This window comes from Lepus europaeus, chromosome 13 (assembly GCF_033115175.1).
Source record: "Lepus europaeus isolate LE1 chromosome 13, mLepTim1.pri, whole genome shotgun sequence".
Lineage (NCBI taxonomy): Eukaryota > Metazoa > Chordata > Mammalia > Lagomorpha > Leporidae > Lepus > Lepus europaeus.
In genome coordinates this window covers 88,761,901-88,785,581 of record NC_084839.1, presented here as the reverse complement: position 1 = coordinate 88,785,581, position 23,681 = coordinate 88,761,901, and the positions used below count along the sequence as shown (strand labels likewise).

Sequence of the window (23,681 nt, the reverse complement as noted above, 5' to 3'; positions counted from 1 at the left end):
CAGAAAAAACATGATTTCAAGAGAAAATTCCTAGCATTTTCGAATAGAAGGACCTATATTAACATAATAATATAAAGGCACCATAGTAACATACTAACAATATCTGCAAAAAAACACAAAAACATAGAGAAGGCATCCTATTTAGTGTTGAAATATTTACAGCATTCCCCTAAAGATTAGGAGTAAGACATGGATTCCACTTCTATCTAACATTATTCTGGAAATCCTTGATCCAGGTAATAAACTAAGAAAAAGGTAGAAAAAATATGTGTGTATGTAATGTGTGTTAGGAAGGAGAAAACAGAATTCCTTTTCTCAGTTTGTGTTGTTTTCTAGTTTAATAACACTCGAAAGAATCTACAAATGAATTATTAGGCTTAATAAAAAATGTAACGAGGCTGCCCACTATACATGGTCAATTACATTTCCCTACATCAGCAATTGGAAAACACAGTTTTAAAAAACTTTCTAAGATTAGCCTCAAAACTAGCTTACTAAGCAATAGGTTTGACCAAAGATATGCAGGACTTCCATGGAAAAATTAAATCATCAAAAAATATTAAAGAAGACCTCAATAAATGGAGATGCATAATACTGTGTACATAGATTAGGAGATGCAATATCGTATACAGTTTCTCTCCAAGTTGATCCATGGTTTCAGTATAGCTCCAATCAAAATCCCTATGCTTGTGTAAGTAGAAATTGACATATTTATATGATAGAACTGAGGACTAAGAAAAGCTAAGACGCTTCTGAAAAAGAACAAGATTGGAGCTTTCTCCAACCAATGTTTGTTTATTTTTTAAAAGATTTATTTATTTATTTGAAAGGCAGCTTTACAGAGAGAAAGGAAGAGAGAGATCTTCTATCTGCTGGTTCACTCCCAAAATGGCTGCAATGGCTGGGAATCTGCCAGGAGCTAGGTCTCCAGTGTGGGTAGCGGGGCTCAACCACTTGAGCCATCTTCTGCTGCTTTCCCAGGTGCATTAGCAGGGAGCTGGATTGGAAGTGAGGCAGCCAGGACTCAAAGTGGTATCCATTCAGGATAGTGGTGTTGCAGGAGGCAGCTTAACCTGTTGGGTCACAGCGCTGGCCCCTAACAATGCTATTTATTTATTTATTTATTTATTTATTTTTTAAAAAGGTTAAAGCTAAGTTATAATGGCAGTAATAGATAAATTGAACAAGGAAACAGAGGATCTAGAAACAGACCCCCCCCACAGTGCATGAAAAGTGGTCTCAGGGCAGAGCTGATAATGTAGATCCATGAAAGAATGGGTGCTTCTCAATAAAAAGCAACAGAATAATTAATTATTCATAAGCAGAAAAATAAAATTAACTCCTACTGAAAACCAAATACAGAAACCAATCCAACCAATCCAGGTATTTTTTAAAGACCAATAAAAATACACACTTTCAGAAGATAATATAGAGCATTTTTTTTTTTTTTTTTTTTTGGGACAGGCAGAGTGGATAGTGAGAGAGAGAAACAGAGAGAAAGGTCTTCCTTTTTGCCGTTGGTTCACCTTCCAATGGCCGCTGTGGCCCACACATCGTGCTGATCCGAAGCCAGGAGCCAGGTGCTTCTCCTGGTCTCCCATGTGGGTGCAGGGCCCAAGCACTTGGGCCATCCTCCACTGCCTTCCCGGGCCATAGCAGAGAGCTGGCCTGGAAGAGGGGCAACCGGGACAGGATCAGTGCCCCAACCGGAACTAGAACCCCGTATGCCGGCGCCGCAAGGCGGAGGATTAGCCTGTTAAGCCACAGCGCCGGCCTAGAGCATATTTCTTATATGTTTCTTAAATAAAACAAAGTCAAAGAAAAATATCAGTTCAAGTACAATAACTTAGCAACAGGGATACATTTTGAGCGATGTATTGTTACATGATTTTGTTAGTATGCAAGCATTACACATTATACTTAACCTAGATGATATAGCTGCTTTTTTTTTTAAGATTTATTTTATTTATTTTAGAGAAAGGGGTCTTCCATCTACTGGTTTACTCAACAAATGGCTGCAAAGGCCAGAGCTGGGCTAGGCTGAAGCCAGGAACCAGGAGCTGCTTCTGGGTCTCCTACGTGGGTGCAGAGGCCCAAGGACTTGGGTTGTCCTCTGCTGCTTTCCCAGGCACATTAGCAAGGATCGGAAGTGGAGCAACCGGTGCTCGAACTGGCACTCATATGGGATGCTAGAGCTGTAGGCTGGGGCTTTAACCCACTGCACCACAGCGCCGGTCCCGATGGTGTAGCTGTTATACACCTAGGCTATATGGCATATACAAATATATGTATTCATAGCCTATTGATGTAGCCTATTGCCCCATGATGTACCCAGTTGTTCCTGGGACTGTGATGAACAACACAACATAAGATTACATCAAACACAAGAGAAAATGATGCAGTCAAGAAACATGGTAAATGCAGAATGTATGAGGCTGCCTCAAAATGAAACACATAGCTTATTGTTTTACAGTAAACTTTCTATAAGTAGAAAGAATGCATTCTAAAATATTGATTAAAAAGCATAGTATATGGGACAGCATTGTGGTGCAGTGGGTTAAGCCGCCACCTGCAACCCCACCAATCCTCATGGGTACTGGTTCAAGTCCCAGCTGTTCCACTTCCAGTCCAGCTTCCTTCTGATGTGCCTTGGAAGGCATCGGAAGGTGGCCCAAGTCCTTGAGCCCCTACACCCACGTGGGAGACCCCAAAGAAGCTTCTGGCTTCTGACTTTGGCCTGGGCCAGCCCCAGCCATTGTGGCCATCTAGGGAGTGAACCAGTGGATAGAAGATTTTCTCTCTTTGTGTGTGTGTGTATGTGTGTGTTGTCTATCTGTCTTTCTGTCTCTCTCCTCTTCCCTCAGTAATTCTGCCTTTCAAATTACTATATAAAAAGAGATACTGTCATAAGGTGATTAATCAAGAGATAGGAGATGAAATACATTTAAAGTTACAAATATTAGAGGCACTAAATAATAGAACTAGTGCAAATTGTAAAAGGAGGGGAGGTGGTACTGTATCTCTTATATCAGAAAGCACCAGGTAGTGTCTAAAGCTGATACATCTAGAAAGAACAACATATATGTATCACTTAGAGGTAATAACTAAATGGCTAACAGTTAAAAACAAAAGCAACAAACTCATTACCTTTTTTTTACCATAAGCATGAATTTCTTTTAATGTAATTATTAAGTTGTAGGGCAACTTGTAATATAATTCTCATTAAGTTGTAGAGCAAAATTTTCTTCTGCAAGAGAATTCAGTGGGATACTTGCCTTTCATTCCTTCTCGAAGTCTTTAAGCTATGTTGGAGCACTGTTGATGGGGACTGCAGTACTCCAGAAGTGTAGCCAATTTAGTGTTTAAAGGGCATGAATTAGATATTATTTATCTTTATATTCACCTCCCCGAGTCCTCAGGGCATTTATTGAAGCAGAAGGGAGCTGTTGTAGTTTTCTTAAGTGGCCTATTGGACCCATCCAAGTGTTTCACACCTCAAACTGTAGATCCGGCCTCAGTGCTGAGTGTGCTTGAACCTCTTCTCTCACTGCAGCATGGGATTCTGTGTTAGTGGCTGATCCTCAGAACCCATCACCATTGTCACACTGAAAATATACAAGTAAGTTCCTGGGAAATGCAATTAAAGACAATTTTATTTTGGCACCAAAAAAAAAAAAATTGTGTGCATATGAGTGGACTTCAAAAAGGTAATGAAACTGCATATTAGAAAAAAGTCTTTGCATAGATTTCAACGATTTTGTACCATCTTTTAATTCCATTTCCCACGAACTCTTTGAAATACCCTTGTCTGTATAATACACTTGTATGCATATGCATTTACAGAAACACGTATCCATTCACAGAGAGAGTGTCCCTCTGGGACCCCATTTTTTCTCTCTTGCTCTCTGTGTTCTTGTGTACAATGACCACACTGTACCAACACTAGTCTGTTAGTGGTCAGTGCAGGTCCCTGCACAGGGACCAGTCCATTGTAAAAACGGTTCAGGGACGAGATGGACGCGTCCGGTGCTCTTTGGGGCTACTGAGAAATGTCTCTTGAGAACCCTGCTAAAAAAAAATCTCTTATTGAGAATTTTCTAGCTGACACTCATCATTTTCCCTTGGGTCTTGATAAAGAGACCGTGATTCTCAGTGGCTTATGCATTTCAACATTTCAAGTGAACTTCAGAAATTGCATCACCTAAAATGTCAAGATGTTGGGGAAAGTTTTGTGTTTTATTCTTCCTGAAGGACAAAAAAAAAAAAAAAAAAACACACCTTAAACTCTGAATCCCCGAACTTGCATTTCCCCAGAAAAACTGATTCTGTGTTGGCACCAAAACTGCTGAGAGCACCCTCTCCCAGACTGTTGGTAAATGTCCTGTGTGGCCCCTTGGCATCTTTCCGGTGTGCAAGAACCTGTGCTGTTTTCCCCGTTGCCACAACATGAGTGCTACTAAGAGCAGAGATAATCAGCCACAGCTTTGTCCCCATGCTGAGGCCAGCCCATGCCTCCCGCGGCCTCCGGATCCCATGTGCAGTAAATCCTGGGTCCTCTCCACCTGTGGGTTATTTGACAGCGTTTTTGGTCAAGGTAAAATCTATTTCTTCAGGCATCCAAACAAGGTGTTTGTTTCTGTTATTGATTTCCCATTTTCTGTTCTAAGTCGTTTGGAAGTGTTGTTACCTGCGCCTGCTTAGCCTGCTGTTCTGCATTCTTGATTATAATGGTGTGTGATGTAACTACTGGCAGATTTAAACTGGGGAAGGTAACTGATTTCTGCAAAGCAAAGGAGAAAAAGTCCATGTCTGTTTAGTTTTGTCTTACCTAATGCACGTGTTATAACTCTGTCGTTCAGTGATACTGCGACTGCTCAGTGGGAAAATGATTCCACAAAGAACTAAATTAGATTTTCCTCCAGCACAGAAACCAGTGAGCCGGGCCTGAAGTGGCTCCTAAATGAGCACATCACAGAAAGACAAAATACAAGCAAATCTTCAGAAAGGTTATGGCAGCTGTGTACTATGAAAAAGCTATTTGTAGGTTTCATTGTTTGTTTGTTTGTTTGTTTTGGCAAGGAAATGAATATATTTTTTTATTCCATTTCCATGAACTTTAAAAAATATTATATAAAAATAAGAACGTTAGAGTAATTTATTAACTTGCTGCCTTTGCTTCTGCTTCCTTGTGGTTGCTTGTCTCTTGGGGACCCAGCTGGCCAATGATTATCATCAAGGCAGTTTCAGTGGATATTAGTGGCTTTTTTGGTTTTGCTCTAAACTCCCAGGCTTTTTGATCACGTGGCTGTCCCCATGGTGGTTCTGGCACAGAATTACATCTTAGAGGGAGATGTGTCTTCTTTGTAGGGAAGGAGAAGCAAAGATGCAGTTTGCTCTTGAGTTCAGTGTGGGAGGTATCTTTGGGGTACTTTCATCATGTCATTTAAAGAGCCATTTCTGGGCCGGCACCGCGGCTCACTAGGCTAATCCTCCGCCTAGCGGCGCCGGCACACCGGGTTCTAGTCCCAGTCGGGGCACCGGATTCTGTCCCGGTTGCCCCTCTTCCAGGCCAGCTCTCTGCTGTGGCCCAGGAGTGCAGTGGAGGATGGCCCAAGTACTTGGGTCCTGCACCCCATGGGAGACCAGGATAAGCACCTGGCTCCTGCCATAGAATCAGCGCAGTGCGCCGGCCGCAGCGCGCCAGCCGTGGCAGCCATCGGAGGGTGAACCAACGGCAAAGGAAGACCTTTCTCTCTGTCTCTCTCTCTCTCACTGTCCACTCTGCCTGTCAAAAAAAAAAAGAGTCATTTCTGAACTTGGTGACCACAAGCTAATGTCCATGGCTGGTAAAGGGGGCTTGGTACATGTTTGAGCCGGAGGATCTGAACCCAGAAGACTAGAAAGTTCTGGGAGATGTCCAGGGCTGGCCTGAAAGAGCCAAGCAGGTTGCCATCACCAGGTCTGTTTCGTGCCATGCACGACCTTCTCTGGGGTCTAGGCAATGCCTATCACTGCACAACCATCAGCAGCTGCAGCCAACATACTCTTTTTCTCAAAGATCCTCCTCTTTCCATCCTGAGCCTCAACAAAGCCAAAAGAAGCTCCTTACAAAATAAGGGTGGGTGGTTGAAACCACCAGTGGCCAAGGATAGGAATTGCGTGGTTCCTATTGCAAAACGAGTTTAAAACTACAAAAAAGTGAGCTGGTTCCAGGCTCCCCTAAGTAAAACCCATTCAGTCCTCCATCAATCCTCAATGGTTCTTTAACTGGCCTCTCAGATTGTGGTGGGCATTGGTATCTAATTTTTATTCCAGGCTCATGGTTCCACAGAGATGAGTTTTAAAGCAGAGGCATAAGCACAGTACACAAGTGGGAGGAAGATTTATCTTAAAGCAAGAGAGTGAATGTACATCCAGGTGAGAGTGGGCAGCCCCACATGGAGAGCGACGTTGTGAGTGGGTCAGAGGAGCCAGCACGGGAGGAGGCCGGAGAAGGACTCTTAAGTGAGGTCCAGGACCAAAAAGCAGAAGAGAGTTCTCATGGATGACAGTCACTTTTATGGGATAGGGAGTGGTACCCTAATCAAACTCACAAGCAGAGTGGAATCTGGGCGGAGTCTAGCATGTGTGAAGCTTTCTGAGACTTTCACAGCACCTCCACGTGGAGGTTAACTTCCAGGTGGCCACCATGGCGTCTCTTCCTTCTGCTCCTAGAAGAAGCAGCCATAGCTTGGGTAGGTGGGCGTATTGGATTGACAGGTAAGGGAGTGAAGTTACAGTGCAGGGCTAGAGGCAGAAATTACTAGAAGCCTCTCCCTGCTCACCTGTTCCTACCTAATCCTCCTACCTGGTCCCGGTATCAGGAAGGTCAGGAAGGTTTTTTACATCTTATCCTGGGGTATTGTGTGAATCACAAAACCTGCCCTGGAGCTCTCCGTGGGGTGTCATTCTTGGGGGATCTCATGACCAGTGGTACAATTTCAGTGCTTTGTAAAATTCTGTCATCCGGGCTGACCCAGTCTGACTTGTGTTAGCAGAAGGGATCAAAGTTCAAAGTGCCTTGGCTGTAGCATACGAATGCATTCGTTTCCTGAAATTTTCTGAAAATGAAGTGGAAGGAAACAGGTTCCATCTGTTCAGATATTCATCTTCTGTCAAGGTCTCTTCTCCAAGCCTCTGGTTGTTGGCAAATCGCTCCTAAGTACCTGCTCACAGATCTGTGCCTGGGCTGTTGGGTTGCAGACAAGAAATTATTTTGCAAATCTGGGTTCTCAGACAATAAAACATGCTTTAAAAGCCTCCTGCTGCACACTCTTGAAAGATTGTTAATAGGAGCTTGGAAATATATTTAATCTCTCTTAAACCTTAAAGACGGTAAGACTCATGTGTCCCTGTTTTTTTTTTTTTTTCCCCCTGCTTCCTTTTGAAGAGAAAGGTGACGCGGAGCCAGAGAGTCCAGACAATGGCACGTCCAACACCTCGTAAGTCTCTTTGTGTTTCCGTCAGAGATGACGGTTCTTAAAGATGCCTTAGAAAATGAAAGAGCCTGAGTATCTGGTAATAGTCATAATGGAAGAAAGCCTGGGTTCCCTTTCCTCATGATAAGGTATTTTTAAATGCCTCTGGGTACAGATGCCTCCTGAGGTCTTTTTTTTTTTTTTTTTTGATGATGATATAGCATAAAAAGAGGATTCTTGAAAATGCGAATGCTACTCTTTATAAAACAGGAAACTACTGAGACATGAGGATATGTGCTAGAGGTGAAGGGGGTATCCTTTAGAAGACTTTCAGCACTGTGCTAAGGACTTGTCACACATACTTGGTTGGGGGGAGGGCACTCTATCCCGCTTGAGATGCCTGTCATCTACAACCTAAAGTCTCAGTTGCATGAAAAATATAATTGTAGTTATCTCTGGAATTGCAAGAACTTGTGGAGGTTTTTGAATTAAGCAGTCTTAAAAAAAAAATAAGAGTAGGTGATTATAAAAGCGTAGGTTCCGTATCCTGTGTTTTATCTTTTCCCTGTCAATATTAAAGGAATCCAAGTATATTTTTAATGATTAATTTGATCCCAAATTGCTACACCAACATTTAAATAAAATAATTCATAAGCCATCAGATGACTTCGTTTTAGCTTCATCAGGAACAAGTATCACTTCTGAGGAGCGTGATGTGTTTCCTTAGTATAAGACAGAATTGTAAATATATTTAAATGTAGGTCACTGCTGCTCTTTCTGAACATTTGAATTGTTATCCCTTAGAAACCCTTGTTTGTGGTATGATTGTCTTTTGTTGTCTGAGATTTGTTTCTTAATCTAGAAAGACCAACCACTAGGCTTACATAGGATAACTATAGATTAGAGATGTGACTGTATGTTTGATTTTCTTAAGATAATATCCTGAAAATGCTAAATAGTTCCATTGTTTTGATGTCCAATGATTTATTGTGACTGGTCTTACATGGTTAAAATATTACTAATTCTTAAATATTTTGTGCTACAAAATATAGTGGGAAAGTGGTTTGAATGCCATCTGGAGGCATTCTAGAGAACTGAGAAGGGCAGAATCATTTAAAAAGTCAGTTCTTTTGACTAATATTGGCATCGACAGTAAGGGCTGCCCCACATCCAAGTCCTTGACTGCAAGAAGGAATTGAGGAGTGAGTTGGAGATTGTGAATATTGAACAGCAAGCAATTTATTGATAAAGCAGATACACACTCCACAGACAGCGGGGCCTTCTCCGAGGAGAGTGGTCCCATCTCTGAACTGTGTTTGATGTCATAGGGATCATTGAATGGAAGGGAAGGTACATTTTAATAAAAGGGTGGTCCATTCTAATAAGAGAGAATAATATTCATGGTTTTGCTGGGAAGTAGGTGGAGCGTTCCCAGAATCCAGCTACTGCCCATTTTCTCTCCTTGTATGGTTGATATTTCCTTGTCATGGAGGCTTGCAGGTGTGTCATTTAGCATGCTAATGTATTACAAGAGAGCATATGATAAGTTCAGGAGCGGCTGTGGGAGCTGTACTTGCTTTCAGGAGGGCCAGGGGTAATGGGCTTACCCAGTTCTTAGAAGTTTCTTAGTGCAGTTTTTCTAGGGTTGTTCAGAACTCATTTTCCTTTTCTGCCTTTCCTGGAGATGGTGGCCTCCAGGAAGAATGCAGTTCATAATTCCTGAGGCCTTCGATCTTTGTTGAGCCATCTTAGCAGTACAGGAAGGACCATTGGCACCCTGGAGAGTGAGTGGTAACCCAAAGCATGGGATAGTAAATTTTAGTAAGAATGTAGCCACTTCTGTTGCCTTTTCTGTATGAGTTGGGCAGGCTTCTACCTCCCAGTGAAGCTATCCATAAAGACAAGGGGGACCCAGAGCCTCCATCAGAGGGCATTTGAGTATAGTCCACTTGTCCATCTTCCCCTAGGTAAGAACTCTGACATTGAATGGGTTCCATGAGAGGGGGAGGAACTGGACGATGACCTGGCTCATTTTGAAGGCGTCGTTCACAAGCCGTCTTTACTTCTTTTACAACTTGGAGAGGCCCTCTCCTATGAGCAGCTGTGTCTCTGGTCTAGTCATGGGCTCTCTTCCCCCATGAGGGGCACTTTCCATTGTTCTGTCGAAGGAAGAAAAAACTTCTCAGCCTGTTGTAACCATCATCTGGCACCTGTTTTAAGTGGGGATCAAGGTGCCCAAGCCTCAATGGCTTGTAAGGCTGCCATTTTGGCGGCTCCATCAACTAGGTTATTTCTTTCAGTGATCTGAGTATCACCCCCCCCCCTTTTAAAGATTTAATTATTATTTGTTTATTTATTTATTTATTTGAGAAGCAGAGTGACAAAGGGAAGGAGAGAGAGAGAGAGAGAGAGATCTTCCATCTACTGGTTCACACCCCAAATGGCCACAATAGCCAAGTCTTGACCAAGCTGAAGCCAGGAGCCAGAAACTCCCTTCTGGTCCCCCAGCAGTTGGCAGGGGCCCAATTACTTGGGCCATCATCTGCTGCCTTCCCAGGTACATTAGCAAGGAGCTTGATTGCATGCATAGTATCTGGGATTCTAACCAGCACTCCAAGTATGGGATACCAACATCACAAGCGGCAGCTGAACCCACTGTGCCACAAAGCTGGCCCTGAATATCCCTTTTGATGCTCCCAGCAGTGAATTATCTTGATGTCCTTGGACATTGATACTGCTTATAATTTTAATATGTCCTTATGATATTTAATTGGGGAACTCTTTGCCTCTTTACACCCAGATGGCTGCATGGGCATGTAAGGTAAGAAATAGAAAGCATATTTGGAGTGTGTGTGTGTGTGTGTGTATGTATATTTATATTTATTTATATTTATATTCCCTTCCCAAGTAAGAACAGTAAGTTTAGCCTTTCAGGCAGAGGTATTGAGTGGCAGGGCTCTGCCTCTAGAACCTGCCGTAGACTAATCATTGCAGATACTTTACATAAGTCATTCCTTCCATCATTAAGCTATTCTGCATCAGGATTAAATAATGATTCATCCTTTTATAGGCTTGGCATGAAAGAGTATTTTCCATAGTTTCTATGCAAGAGGGTATTAATTCTCTATCATCTGGCTCAGGCAAATGGGTGGCTGGATTTAAGATACGGCAGGTTGGGGCTGGTGCTGTGGCACAGCAGGTTAACACCCTGGCCTGAAGCGCTGGCATCCCATATCGGTACCGGTTCAAGACCCGGCTGCTCCTCTTCTGATCCAGCTCTCTGCTATTTCCTGGGAGAGCAGTAGAAGATGGCCAAATTCCTTGGGCCCCTGCGCCCATGTGGGAGACCCAGGGGGAGGTTCCTGGCTCCTGGCTTTGTATCAGCACAGCTCCGGCCATTGCAATCATCTGGGGAGTGAACCAGTGGATGGAGGACCTCTCTCTCTGTCTCTACCTCTGTAACTCTGTCTTTCAAATAAATAAAATAAAATCTTAAAAAAAATATATATGGCAGGTTTTGAGGATGACCTCAAGGGAGTGTAACAGCAAGGTTTTGCATCTTGAGTTAACTATGGATGATCTTTAGCTTTGAGGGCCCCCCTCTGCTTGATGAGGAGTTGACCTCAAGTTAACTAGTTTGCCTCTTCAACCATTACGGCTCTAGCTGCTATAGCCCTTAGGCATCCTGGCCATCCTGCTACCACAGGGTCCAGTTGTCTAGAGAATCGAGTCACTAGCCAATGCATCTGACCCAGGTTCTGGGTAAGGATGCCCAGGGCTTATCTCTTCCCTTCCACCACAGCAGAGTGAATGGCTTTTTTTAGCTGAGAAGTCTAGGACAGGGGCTGTTTTTAGCTTTTCCTTAAGTTCTCGGAATGCTCTCTGGAGTCCCCCAATCCATTTGAGGAGCTCCTGTTTGGATACTCTGAGGGTCATACCCAAGGGCATGGCTATGAGTCCAAATGCAGGGGTCCAGATCTGATTGAATCCCATCATTCCTGGGAATGCCCTGAGTTTGCAGTGGTGGGACTGCTAGAATTGCTTCCTTGCAGCTAATTGTCAAGGCCCATTTTCGTGGAGTAATTGAATGTCCTAGGTACTTTACCTTTTGGGATGAGATGTGTGCTTTAGCAGGGGAAACTCTACATCCCCATTCCTAAGGCCTTTATAGCATCGTTATCAAAGTCCTCTTGAGTAGGGCTGCAAATATGATCCTCTATGTATTGTAAGTGGGTTCCTTGCTCTAAATATAACTGTCCTTGTTTTTCAGCCAGGGCATTTCCAAACAAATGAGAGCTGTCCACGTACATTGCTGGACAGTTTGTGTGTCGTGATGAGTCCATTTAAAGGCAAATAAATACTGGGATATGGGATGCAGGGCACACAGAAGAATGCATCTTCTAGATCTAGAACTGAACCATTTGGCTGCTGTAGGTATCTGGGTGAGCTGGTGCGAAGATTAGAAACTGTCAGGTGTATGAGGACCGTAGCCTCATTTATCATGCTTAGAAACTCTACACATCTACATTCCTCCTTTTGTTTCCTTATGGATAGGTTAGGTGAGTTACAGGAGCTTGACAAGGCCTTAGAAGATCAAAGGCATTTGGAGACCATGGGTTGTGGTCCTGTTTGGCTTCAAACTGGATAGGATTTTTCTTTTGCAGGGATGTGAGGTGGAGCCTTGAGTTTTATGTTGACAGCTGGATATTTTTTGTCCCTCTGGGGTTGTTAGTGTCCCTAACTGTGTTAGAGACCCAGGAAAAGATGCATCCTGGAATAAGTGACCCCTCCTGCATCTCATCTATAAGGGTCAGCAGAAGAGGAAGAGGGTACCTTGTTGACTCCATTGAGCTCTGCCCGGGAGTGGTACTAGACATTCTGGCATTACAAGGAAATTTTCAGAAAATGGCAAATCTCCCATTGTACAGCATAAGTGGGGAATAATCATTGACTTGCCATCTACTCCTGTAATGGTGTAGTGGTGAGAGGTCAAGGGTCCAGAGTGGTTGAATACGACAGAGTAAGTGATGTTTGTGTCTGATAAAAATTCATTTATCTTACTGGCCATGTCAGGGGTCACCTAACGCTCCTCAGCAGAGATAGTCAAGTGTTCCTTGGGAACCAGAGGGGGTCTTGGGCCCCTTCAGTCCTTGGCGGTCTCAGCCATCATGATGCAGGCTGCACTGGGCCCCCTTTGGGACCCCAGGAAGTGAGACTCCCAGGTGACTTCCTGTCAGCACATAGGGCAAGGCCCAGGTGACTCCCCTCTTCTCTACTGCCAGGGACAGTGGAAGTGACAACATAAGCTATCAGTGGACTCAAACTCGGATCCATAAGAATTATCCAGTGTGCAAAACATTGAACATGAAGATTTTAAAGTAATGAATGTATCATCACTTAAATAATATCTGAAATATTTAAAATAATGAATATAACACATCAAAAGTGTAATATCAAGCATTCTAATATATATGCAGTGAAATACCAAAAAGGAGAGAAGAGAGAAAATAGGCCAAAAAAAACATTTGAAGAAACAATAGCAAAAGACTTCTTGAACTTCACGACAGTATTTTTTCCAAAGATTTATTTTATTTGACATTATGTGTGCACGTGCGTGTGTGTGTGTTTGTGTGTCAGAGAGAGAGAGAGAGAGAGATATCTGAACTCATTTGCTGGTTCACATCCCCAAATGACTATAATACGTGGGGTGGGGACCAGGTTGAGGTCAGGAGTCAGGAACACCATCTGGTCTCCCACATGGATAGGAGGAATCTTTTTTTTTTTTAATTATTTAATTATTTATTTATTTATTTATTGACAGAGTAGAGAGTGAGAGAGAGAGAGAGAGAGAAAGGTCTTCCTTTGCCGTTGGTTCATCCCCCAATGGCCGCTGCGGCCGGCACACCGCACTGATCTGAAGCCAGGAGCCAGGTGCTTCTCCTGGTCTCCCATGTGGGTGCAGGGCCCAAGGACTTGGGCTATCCTTCACTGCACTCCCGGGCCATAGCAGAGAGCTGGCCTGGAAGAGGGGCAACCGGGAAAGAATTCGGCACCCCGATCGGGACTAGAACCCGGAGTGCCGGCGTTGCAGGCGGAGGATTAGCCTATTGAGCCGCAGCACCGGGAGGAATCTGAGTACCTAAGTCCATCATCTGTTGTCTTACAGGCACATTAGCAGGAAGGCGGATCAAAAGCATGGAGTAGCCAGATCTCAAACCAGGCACTCCAGTATGGGATGTGTGTGTCCCAAGTGGTAACTCATTGTGCCACAACACCTGCCCCTCGGTGACAATGTTAACTTAAAGATTCAAAAAGCTCAGCAGGGTAATTATAAATAAAAACCACACCCTGAAACATAGCAGAAAACTAAAGATAAAAAGGAAATCTTTTTTTTTTTTTTTTTTTTTTTTGACAGGCAGAGTGGATACTGAGAGAGAGAGACAGAGAGAAAGGTCTTCCTTTTTGCCGTTGGTTCACCCTCCAATGGCTGCTGCGGCCGGCGCACCACGCTGATCCGAAGCCAGGAGCCAGGTGCTTCTCCTGGTCTCCCATGCGGATGCAGGGCCCAAGCACTTGGGCCATCCTCCACTGCCTTCCGGGGCCATAGCAGAGAGCTGGCCTGGAAGAGGGGCAACCGGGATAGAATCCGGCACCCCAACTGGGACTAGAACCCGGTGTGCCGGCGCCACAAGGTGGAGGATTAGCCTGTTAAGCCACAGCGCCGGCCAAAAAGGAAATCTTGAAAGTTGCTTTAGAAAAAAATGGCATTTTATATACAGGGGAACAATGATGAAATTAATATGCAAGTAATGATACAAGAATTCCCATCACAAATATGGAGAGAATACAAGGCAAAAACACTTCAAGGTGCGTAAATTCTAAATTAAGCAAAAAAAATCCTTCAAAACTAAAGGTTAAAAAGGACATTTTTGGGAACACAAAATTTGACAATTCGTTTGCAGTACATTTGCACTATAATAAGGGGTGAAGCAAATTTGCCAGGCTGAAGGGCAGTAATATCAGAAGGAAGTTCAGACCTACAAAAAGAAAATATTTATAGGAAATGATTAATATATAGAAATTGTTTTATTTTTTGAAGCTTTATTTCTCTGAATGAGGGAGGGGGAGGGAAAGGGAGGCAGGAAGAGAGAGAGAGAGAGATCTTCTATCTGCTGATTTACTCCTCAGATCACCACAGTGACTGGGCTGGGACCAGCAGAGAGTTGGATCAGAAGCAGAGCAGCCAGGACTCAAATAGGTGTCCCGATGTGGGATGCCAGCATCACAGATGGCTGCTTAACCCTCTGTGATTAGTAGTGAGCAGTTACTTACATAAAATATTGTTAAGGAACAGCATTGTGGCGTAGTGGGTTCAGCTGCTGCCTGCAACACCAGCATCCAATATGGGTACCTGTTGGAGTTCCAGCTGCTCCACTTCTGATCCAGCTCCCCACTAATGTGCCTGGGAAAGCGGGAAAGCAGTGGAGGATGGCCCAAATGTACCCACATGGAAGAACTAATTCCAATTCTTCTCAAACTATTCAAAGCAGTTGAAAGGGAGAAAATCCTCCCAAACTCTGTCTATGGGACCAGCATCACCTTAATTACAGAAACAGAAAAATACACCGCAAAGAAAGGGAACTATAGACCAATATCCCTGATGAACATCAATACAAAATATCCTCAACAAAATACTAGCGAATCAAATCCAACAACACATCAGAAAAGTCATTCATCCAGACTAAGTGGGATTTATCCCTGGTATGCAGGGATGGTTCAACATATGTAAATCCATAAATGTGATACATCACATTAACAAAATGAAGAATAAAAGCCATATGACTATCTTAATAGATGCAGAGAAAACATTTGATAAAATACAACATCCTTTCTTGACAAAAACCTTGAACAAATTAGATATAGAAGGAATATTCTTCAACACAGTTGAGGCAATATATGACAAACCCACAGCCGGCATCATATTAAATGGGCAGAAGTTGGAAGCATCTCCACTAAGATCCAGAACAGGACAAGGATGTCCTCTTTCACCATTACTATTCAGTATAGTTCTGGAAGTTTTAGTCAGAGCCATTAGGCAAAAAGAAATCAAATGGATACAAATGGGAAAGGAGGAAGTCAAATTATCCCTGTTTGCAAATGACATGATCCTATATATAGGGAAACCAAAAGACTCCATGAAGAGACTATTGAAACTCATAAGAGTTTGTTAAAGTTGCAGGATATAAAATCAACACACATAAATCAATATATTGTTTGTATATACAAACAATACCATGATTGAGAAAGAACTTGTAAGATCAGTATCATTCACAATAGCTACAAAAAAATGTAAATACCTTGAAATAAATTTAACCCAGGATGTGAAAGATCTCTACAGTGAAAATTACGAAGCATTAAAGAAAGGAATAGAAGAAAACACAAATAAATGGAAAAATCTTCTGTATTCATGGATTGGAAGAATTGGTGTCATCAAAATGTCCATACAGAAGCACTGTACAGATTCAATGTGATCCCAATGAAAATATCAAGGATGTTCTTTTCAGATCTAGAAAAAAATGACTCTAAAATTCACATGGAAACACAAGAGACCTCAAATAGCTAAAGCAATCTTAAACAACAAAAACAAAACCAGAGGCATCACAATATCAGATTTCTTGTGTGTGTGTGTGTGTGTGTGTGTGTGAGAGAGAGAGAGAGAGAGAGAGAGAGAGAGAGAGAGAGAGAGAGAGACAGGCAAAGTTAGAGAGAAAGGTCTTCCTTCCGTTGGTTCACCTCCCAAATGGTCACTATGGCTGGCGCACTGTGCCGATCCAAAGCCAGGAGCTAGATGCTTTCTTCTGGTCTCCCACGCAGGTGCAGGGGCCCAAGCACTTGGGCCATCCTCCACTGCACTCCCAGGCCACAGCAGAGAGCTGGCCTGGAAGAGGAGCAACCGGGACAGAACCAGCACCCCAACCAGGACTAGAATCCAGTGTGCCAGTGCCGCAGGTGGAGGATTAGCCTAGTGAGCTTCGGCGCCGGCTACAATACCAGATTTCAAAACATACTACAGGGCAGTTATAATCAAAACAGCCTGATACACACTAGGATTAGAAGGGAATTTACTTAGTCTGGTGATGGACACACACAAAAAAAGAAGAAAAACACACCTTCTTACCATCATGTTTGGTGGTGATGCCCCAGACACATTTGTTCTAAGATCAGGAATGTGGCAATGATGTCAGTTTTTCTTTCTTCACTATTACACTGGACGTTCTGGATGGTGCAGTAATGAAATCACAGATGTGAAGATTTAAAAAAAAATTGTACAAAGAATATCTTGAATCTAATAAAAACTATTCAGTAAGTAGATGTACCAAGGTCAATATAAACAAATCTATTGTGTTACTAATTGTTAGCAATAAGAATTTGGGAAATGAAATTTAAAAAGCAGTTCCATCTACAGTAACATAAAAAAAAAAAAAACTGTAGTACATGTAGTGATAAGACACATAAGACCGTACAAAGGAAACCAGCACACTGATGAGAGAAATTTAAGACCTAACAAATGGACAAATGTTCATAAATTGATTATCGATAATGTGGATGTGCCAGTTTTTCTTCATAGTGATCTATACATTCAAAACAATTTCCATCAGGGGCCAGCTGGGCATTTTTTTTTTTTTATAAATGGCTATGAATGATTCTAAAACTTCTATTAAAAAAAAAAAAAAAGGAAGGACAGGGGCATGCATTTGGCCTGGTGATGAGACAGTGATTGGGACACCCATGTCCCATACAGAATGCCTGAGTTTCAGTTTTGGCTCCTCTCCTGATTCTGGCTTCAGTCCCTGGGAGGCAGCAGGTGAGGGCTCATGTACTTGAGTGCCTGCCACCCACATGGGAGACCTGGACTAAGTCCTCAGTCCCAGGCTTCAGCCTGGCCCTGCCCTGCTATTGCAGGCACATGGGAAGTGAACCTGCAGTTGACAGTTCACTGTCTCTGTCTCTTGCTGTCTTTTTCTGTATTTCTCTTTGTGCCTTTCTTTCTATCTCTGCCTCTCAGATAAATAAAACTTTTAAAAGGTCAGTAAAATAGTTTGCATTAATATATGGGAAGTTCCTGTTATCTAGTAGGCACTCAATAAATCATTGTTTCTGCTATTATAATAGTATTTATGACTACAGCAGCTTGAAAAATTGGTAGTAATTATAGCTTTATTGGAATTTGTCTCTTCTTTCTTTTTTGTTTATTTTTTAAAATTTTATTCAAGTTATACAATTTCATGTATTTCATATATACAGATTTAGGAACATAGTGATACTTAAGAAGCCTTCAAGGTAAGGGTAGTAAAAACACGAATTGTTAGAAAATTTTAAAAGGTCTTCAAGATGAAAAGCCGAGTGATCAATGTGGAGAAGAAGCCCTCAGACGCCAAGACCATTGGCCAGACGTGCTTGGGTTTGCCTCTCTGCAGAGATATTGCACAGCCTAGAGCATGCTAAAGGATGGACCTCTGTTTCAAAGCACTGGCATCTATTTTAAAACTTCTTGGAAGGCATGAGCACCGCTGACTTGTAGAAGAGGAAAGGTCTAGTGAAGCCTAAAGATTCTTTTCAGGTGTCAAACACGGAACTTTGTGAATAGTTAATAAGATGAAAAGGGCAACCTAGTCATAGCAAAGGATTCATTAAAAATTTCTTACACTCATTGTAGAGCTATCTTAGAAAATGCCCAGTAAATGGGGTTGGTGCTGTGGCTTATTAGGCTAAGCTTCCACCTGCTGTGCCAGCATCCCATATGGGCACTGGTTTGAGTCCTGGCTGCTCCTCTCCAATCCAGCTCTCTGCTATGGCCTGGGAAAGCATAGGAAGATGGCCCAGGTGCTTGGGCCCCTGCACCTGTGTGGGAGACCTGGAAGAAGCTCCTGGCTCCTAGCTTCAGATCGGCGCAGCTCCCAACCGTCGCGGTCATTTGGGGAATGAACCAGCAGATGGAAGATCTTTCTCTGTTTCTCCCTCTCTCTTTCTGTAACTCTGCCTTTCAAATAAATAAATAGATCTTTTTAAAAAATATATTAATGAAAAGAAAATGTTCAGTGTGGAGGAAAAAATACACAGAAGCACAGTTGTATTCTAAACATACAAGGAAATCTATGGTTTGTGTAATTGCATTTAATGTTACACAACTTGTTTATACAATAGCTCCTGGAAGTTGAGAGATCAAAGGCAATTCAAGCATTGTTACCAAAAGACACTTTTTTTGTTCCCAGAGAAATTTGAAACCTTCCCGATACTGCTCTTGGCTGTGGGGATCTGTGTCTAAAATGATGAACTGTGGCTGATCTTTTAGTCTATGAGGCATCTGTCCCCAAAGGCCTCCCTTCTGCATCAGTGAAACTGATTTGCCAGGATGCTGTCAGCTACGAAAATGAGAAACCGAGCTCCCAGCCTTGGCCTGCAGAAGGTTGACCAGACCCTCTCCCTGCAGCTTTTAGATGCCAGGAATAAGAAATAAAACAGGAATGGTTTGCACAGCTTCCTCGCCCCGCCGCCTCGTAGCAGGGCATGGCTGACCCAGTGGGTGAGACACAGAAACTTTCACCAGCCTTCAGGTACCCAGCTTTGGCTTTGGGCTGGGCAGCCTGGCTGAACGAGAGACGGTGAGAGTGCCCTCGTCGGCTTCACCCAAGAGGGACACGGAGTGTCGGTTGTACTCTCGTATTCAAGCACAGACACGAGACTGTCAATGGGAGATGGTGCCGTCCCAGAGCGAGACTGCAGACTGTGTGTGTGCTGTTACACCAGACTGGATGGCCGCCGTGGTCCTGGAGGCCGTAACATAGCGTTTGCTGGCAAAATGAGGGAGTCTCGCTGTCTTCTGTGACTCCCAGAGGCTCACTCTCCATCTTTGCTCTGTCTCCGGGCTCCATCCGAGCATACGTCCTCTGAGGGTGTTGTCTAGGTCACGGTTCCTAAAACTTACTTTCCTAACATAAATTTTTATTTTAACTGTTGCAGAATGCACGTGATGTAAGGTGTAGCGTCGCGACCATTTTTATATGTGTGGTTCAATGACTTAAGTGCATTTGCAAATGACGCTACCATCGGTACGTCTATCTACAGAACCCTCTTCTAATCATTGCAATCTGAACCTCTGTGCCCGTTCAGCAGTAATTGCCTAGCCTCTCACAACTGCCATTCCTCTCTAGGTACCTCATCGACAGTGGCGTCTTGTATCATTTGCCCTTCCACGATTGGCTTATTTCACTTAACATCCTTAACATCCTTCCCGTGGGGTCACAGGTCAAAATTTCCATCCCTGCCTGGCAGCTTTGGCATGGTGCAGAAGGGACGCACATTCCGTAGAAACCATACTAGGATGTTGACGTGGATCTCGTCCAGGCTAGAGCTGGGCTGTGCAGCACAGCCACAGCCTCTGGTCAGCCCCATAGTCACAGGAGAGCGACAACTGACCGTCTGCACTGTGCTGTGTTGTTCGCTCATATGTGCACCAGGTTAGCTGTGCTCAGTGCGTGCTTGATTTGTCCTGAATTTATCATCCTACAACCTCATTGCATCTGTATGCCACGTTGTGTTTATCCATACGTCTGTCAATGGGCACGTGGGTTGCTCCCACTTCTTGGTTTATTGTGCGTACTGCTGCTATGAACATGGACATGCAAATCCTTCTTCAAATATGTGCTTTCAATTCTCTTTTGGTCTATAACGCTCTCAAACTTTTTTTTTTTTTTGACAGAGTTAGACAGTGAGACAGACAGAAAGGTCTTCCTTCCGTTGGTTCACCCCCCAAATGGCTGCTATGGCCGGTGTGTTGTGGCCGGCACGATCCAAAGCCAGGAGCCACGTGTTTCTTCCTGGTCTCCCATGCGGGTGCAGGAGCCCAAGCACTTGGGCCATCGTCCACTGCCTTCCTGGGCCACAGCAGAGAGCTGAACTGGACGAGGAGCAACCAGGACTAGAACCCGGCACCCATATGGGATGCCGGCGTTGCAGGAGGAGGATTAACCTAGTGCACCATGACGCCGGCCCCCTTTAAACTTTTTTTTTAGTACATTCTACATAGCCAGAAAAATACCTTGTATCATATCCTGTGAGGATGTGTTTACTGAAACATTTGCAAACACTATCTACCATTACTCTGACAATTTGTATTCTTAGTCCCTGCTTTTAAATGCAGGTCATAACCACATAAATCTTCCATCAAGCAGTATTCCCAAAAGCACAATGGAGGTTACAGGCAAGTTCTGAGAGGCTCTGTGCCAAAGGAGTGAGAAAGCAGGGAAGAAAGCTGGTGCACTGGGCTCTACCACGATGCCAGTCCTGGCTCACTCACTGTTCAGAAACGACCTCTCAGTCCCCTCCGTAGTCTTGGAGGCACAATCGTGTGCATCTTCCAAATGAGGATACCAGGCTAAAAGATTGGCAGCCAGTGAGCGCAGGGCCCCCACGGGCCCTCTCTGTGGCCCAGGCCGCCCTGATGGGACCACCCCACGCATCTCCCTGCTGTGCTGTCCTCCAAGAACCCAGGAGCATTCCATTAGGACCTAGGAAAGCTGTAACTCAAAGGACAGACAACTGCGAGAGTTGTAGGACCCACTCACAGGCCCTAGAGGTAGGCCTTTGGGACGCATGTCATAGGAGAAGCTACTTTGTCAGGGACCCCCCCCCCCCCAAGGACACCCCATAACCCACTGCCTGCTTCATTCATGATGAAGAGGAACACAGTCTCTCCAAGAGTCGGGCAGCTTGGCAATGCATTCTCCAGGCTACAGAGGCATTAATTAATCAACTTTTGCTGCTCTGTATTCACAGTGGTTTTAGCAGATGGCAGCATTTTTTCTGAATCACTCAGGCTGTGGGGAAGTGTGGTCCCTATTAACATATTTATTGACTGCGGTGGGTAATCAATAAATATTGCCTGACGTTAACGGACTGGTTATGCTTCCTCCCAATATTATCTTTCATAGAGCTTCCGCGTGCTCGTGTGTTGGCGCTGTTCCCAGCGTTCGTAATGCGATGCTTACTCAGTGCGAAAGTGTCGGTGTGAGTAAATGCACGAACACAGAACACAAAGGATGATTGGAATATATTTGCCCTGCGTTTTGCACATCTTCTTTCGAAAATACCATTAGGGAGATTTGTTCATTCTCTTCTGCAGATTCTAATTAAGATGTAAACCTCCAAAATGTAGAGCTTGCGTATTTGCATACTGAACACCCAGATCTCGACTTCTCCTTCCACCCGGTGCCTCTCGGGCGGCTCCTCTTTCCTCTGCTGCCTGCTTGCCGCATATTTAATGTGCTGGACACGACACCTTATTTAATCCACACAAGGCTGGGAGGTGTGGTGAGCAGCCTCAGTGCATCATTACAGAAGGGAACAGACGCAGTCTCGGGGAAGAGAATTGGTTCCGAGAAGTTTCACAGTGGGCCTTGGCAGAGCCAAGCTGCGGGCTGGGCTGGCGGAACCGCTCGAGGGCTGTAGCCTGGCACAGAGGCGTATGGAGTGGAAGAGGCGTTAAGGAAGAAATCCCAGTTGTGATCCAAGGGCTGCTGTTTCCCTAAAAGCCTTTAAGAGCCGCCCTCCATCCCTCCTGGCGAGAGAATGACGTCCATCGTCCCTCGGAGCCTTCGAGGGGGCTGAGGGAGAGGAGGTGGGAGCCCAGCTGCAGCCCACGCGTGCTGAGTGAGCCCGGTGTTCCTGTGGGGGCACTGGGAACGAGCAGAGGCTGTAGTCTGGAACCCATCAGACGAGCCAAGGAGCTGGCAGCGGTGACTTTTCTTGTCACAAGGGGCATCCTAACCTTAAAATCCAGGATTCCTTGGGATTTTCTGCCTCTAGTTAGAACAGTACTGATGTTGGTATATCATGATTAAGAGGTGACAAATACTGAAGACTGTGTAGTAAAGGTTTTTTCTAAAAATAGGATTTAAAAAAATAGGATAATTGAGTAATGTGACAACGGGTGTAAACTGACACAGGTTCACTCTGTACACGAATCAACCCTTTGAACCTTCATGGCAACTCAGAGCAGCAGACATTAGATTCTCCCATTTTACAGATGAAGAGACTGAGGCTCCGCAAGTTCACACACACAGCGTGGCCGAGCCAAGATTTCACTGTAGAGGTGTCTGACTCCGGACTGCCCTTTGTGACACTGACTCAGACTATAGACACTGCAACTTGGTGAAAAACACAAAATAGACAAATGAGGAAGCCCGGGATGGCCAGAAAACCCAGAGGTTTGGGACGGATTCTCGTGAAAGCCTGTTTTACCCCAAAGCTAAGGGATCGAGTTAGATTAATTGACTTGGGCAAGGGACTGGTGGGGGAGGAATGGGAAAGGCTGTTACTTATTTGTTTTTTGAGTTTCAAGGAATAAATAGAATAATAAAGAGGGTGAGATAAGAACAGAAAACAAAAAAAGAAAATAGGAACCCATCGCTGAGAGAACTGTTAACTAGAAGCTTCATTTTTGGAACAGTATGATGCTAATTTCACAAAACCCCAGAAATTGTGTCTCCTAGAAGCAAAAGGTTGTTTTTTTTTTTTCAATGAGTAAGTACATTAAACATGGGTATTTGTCACTCTGTAAATAATATATCATCCAAACCTCTTTTCTCTCAAGCACCAATTATAAAAAGGGAGATGTCTGGTTTCATGACCTGTGTTTTCCTATTGTCCGTGCGGGCTTACTCAAAGATCTCCAGCCCCCAAATTTGCCTTGTCCTGGACGCTGCTCTGAGAACTTTGCTCTTGCCCTTCTCACAGCTCTCTGGGGTGCCTCTCCCCGTTTTCAGTGAAGGCGTATGTGCACAGAGAGGTTGAGACACCTGACCAGAGTCACAGAGCTGGTTTGTGACAGAGCTAGAACTTGAGCCGGGTTGACTCCTGTGCCTCTGCTGTGTGCCACGGGCAGACACGGGCACCATTTTGGCTGTTACACTTTAGAATATTCCAGAACTACTGAGCAGTCTTGTGTATCCAGGTCAGAGGATGTTGGTGAAGTGAGTCAGCGTGCGTTCACGTCGATGTCAAAAACTATGCTCGAGTTAGTAATTAGCATCATTAACAGCTTCATCTTTTCTTTAGATACCTGAAGCATTTTGCTATTTTTATCTTCCCTTTTAAAAGATACAGGAATCTGGGGCCGGTGCCGTGGCTCACTAGGTTAATCCTTTGCCTGCGGTGCTGGCACCC

The 23,681-nt window shown here is 44.0% G+C and overlaps 1 protein-coding gene across 1 annotated transcript in view; it reads left to right on the top strand.

Moving 5' to 3' along the window:
• The window catches only part of AFF3 (ALF transcription elongation factor 3), a 455,793-nt gene that overhangs the window by 273,070 nt on the left and 159,042 nt on the right, over positions 1–23,681 (top strand). Inside the window, exon 9 of the mRNA XM_062208886.1 lies at positions 7,430–7,481. Within this exon, the coding sequence (XP_062064870.1) occupies positions 7,430–7,481 (52 nt within the window). The remainder of the gene's footprint in view (positions 1–7,429; positions 7,482–23,681) is intronic.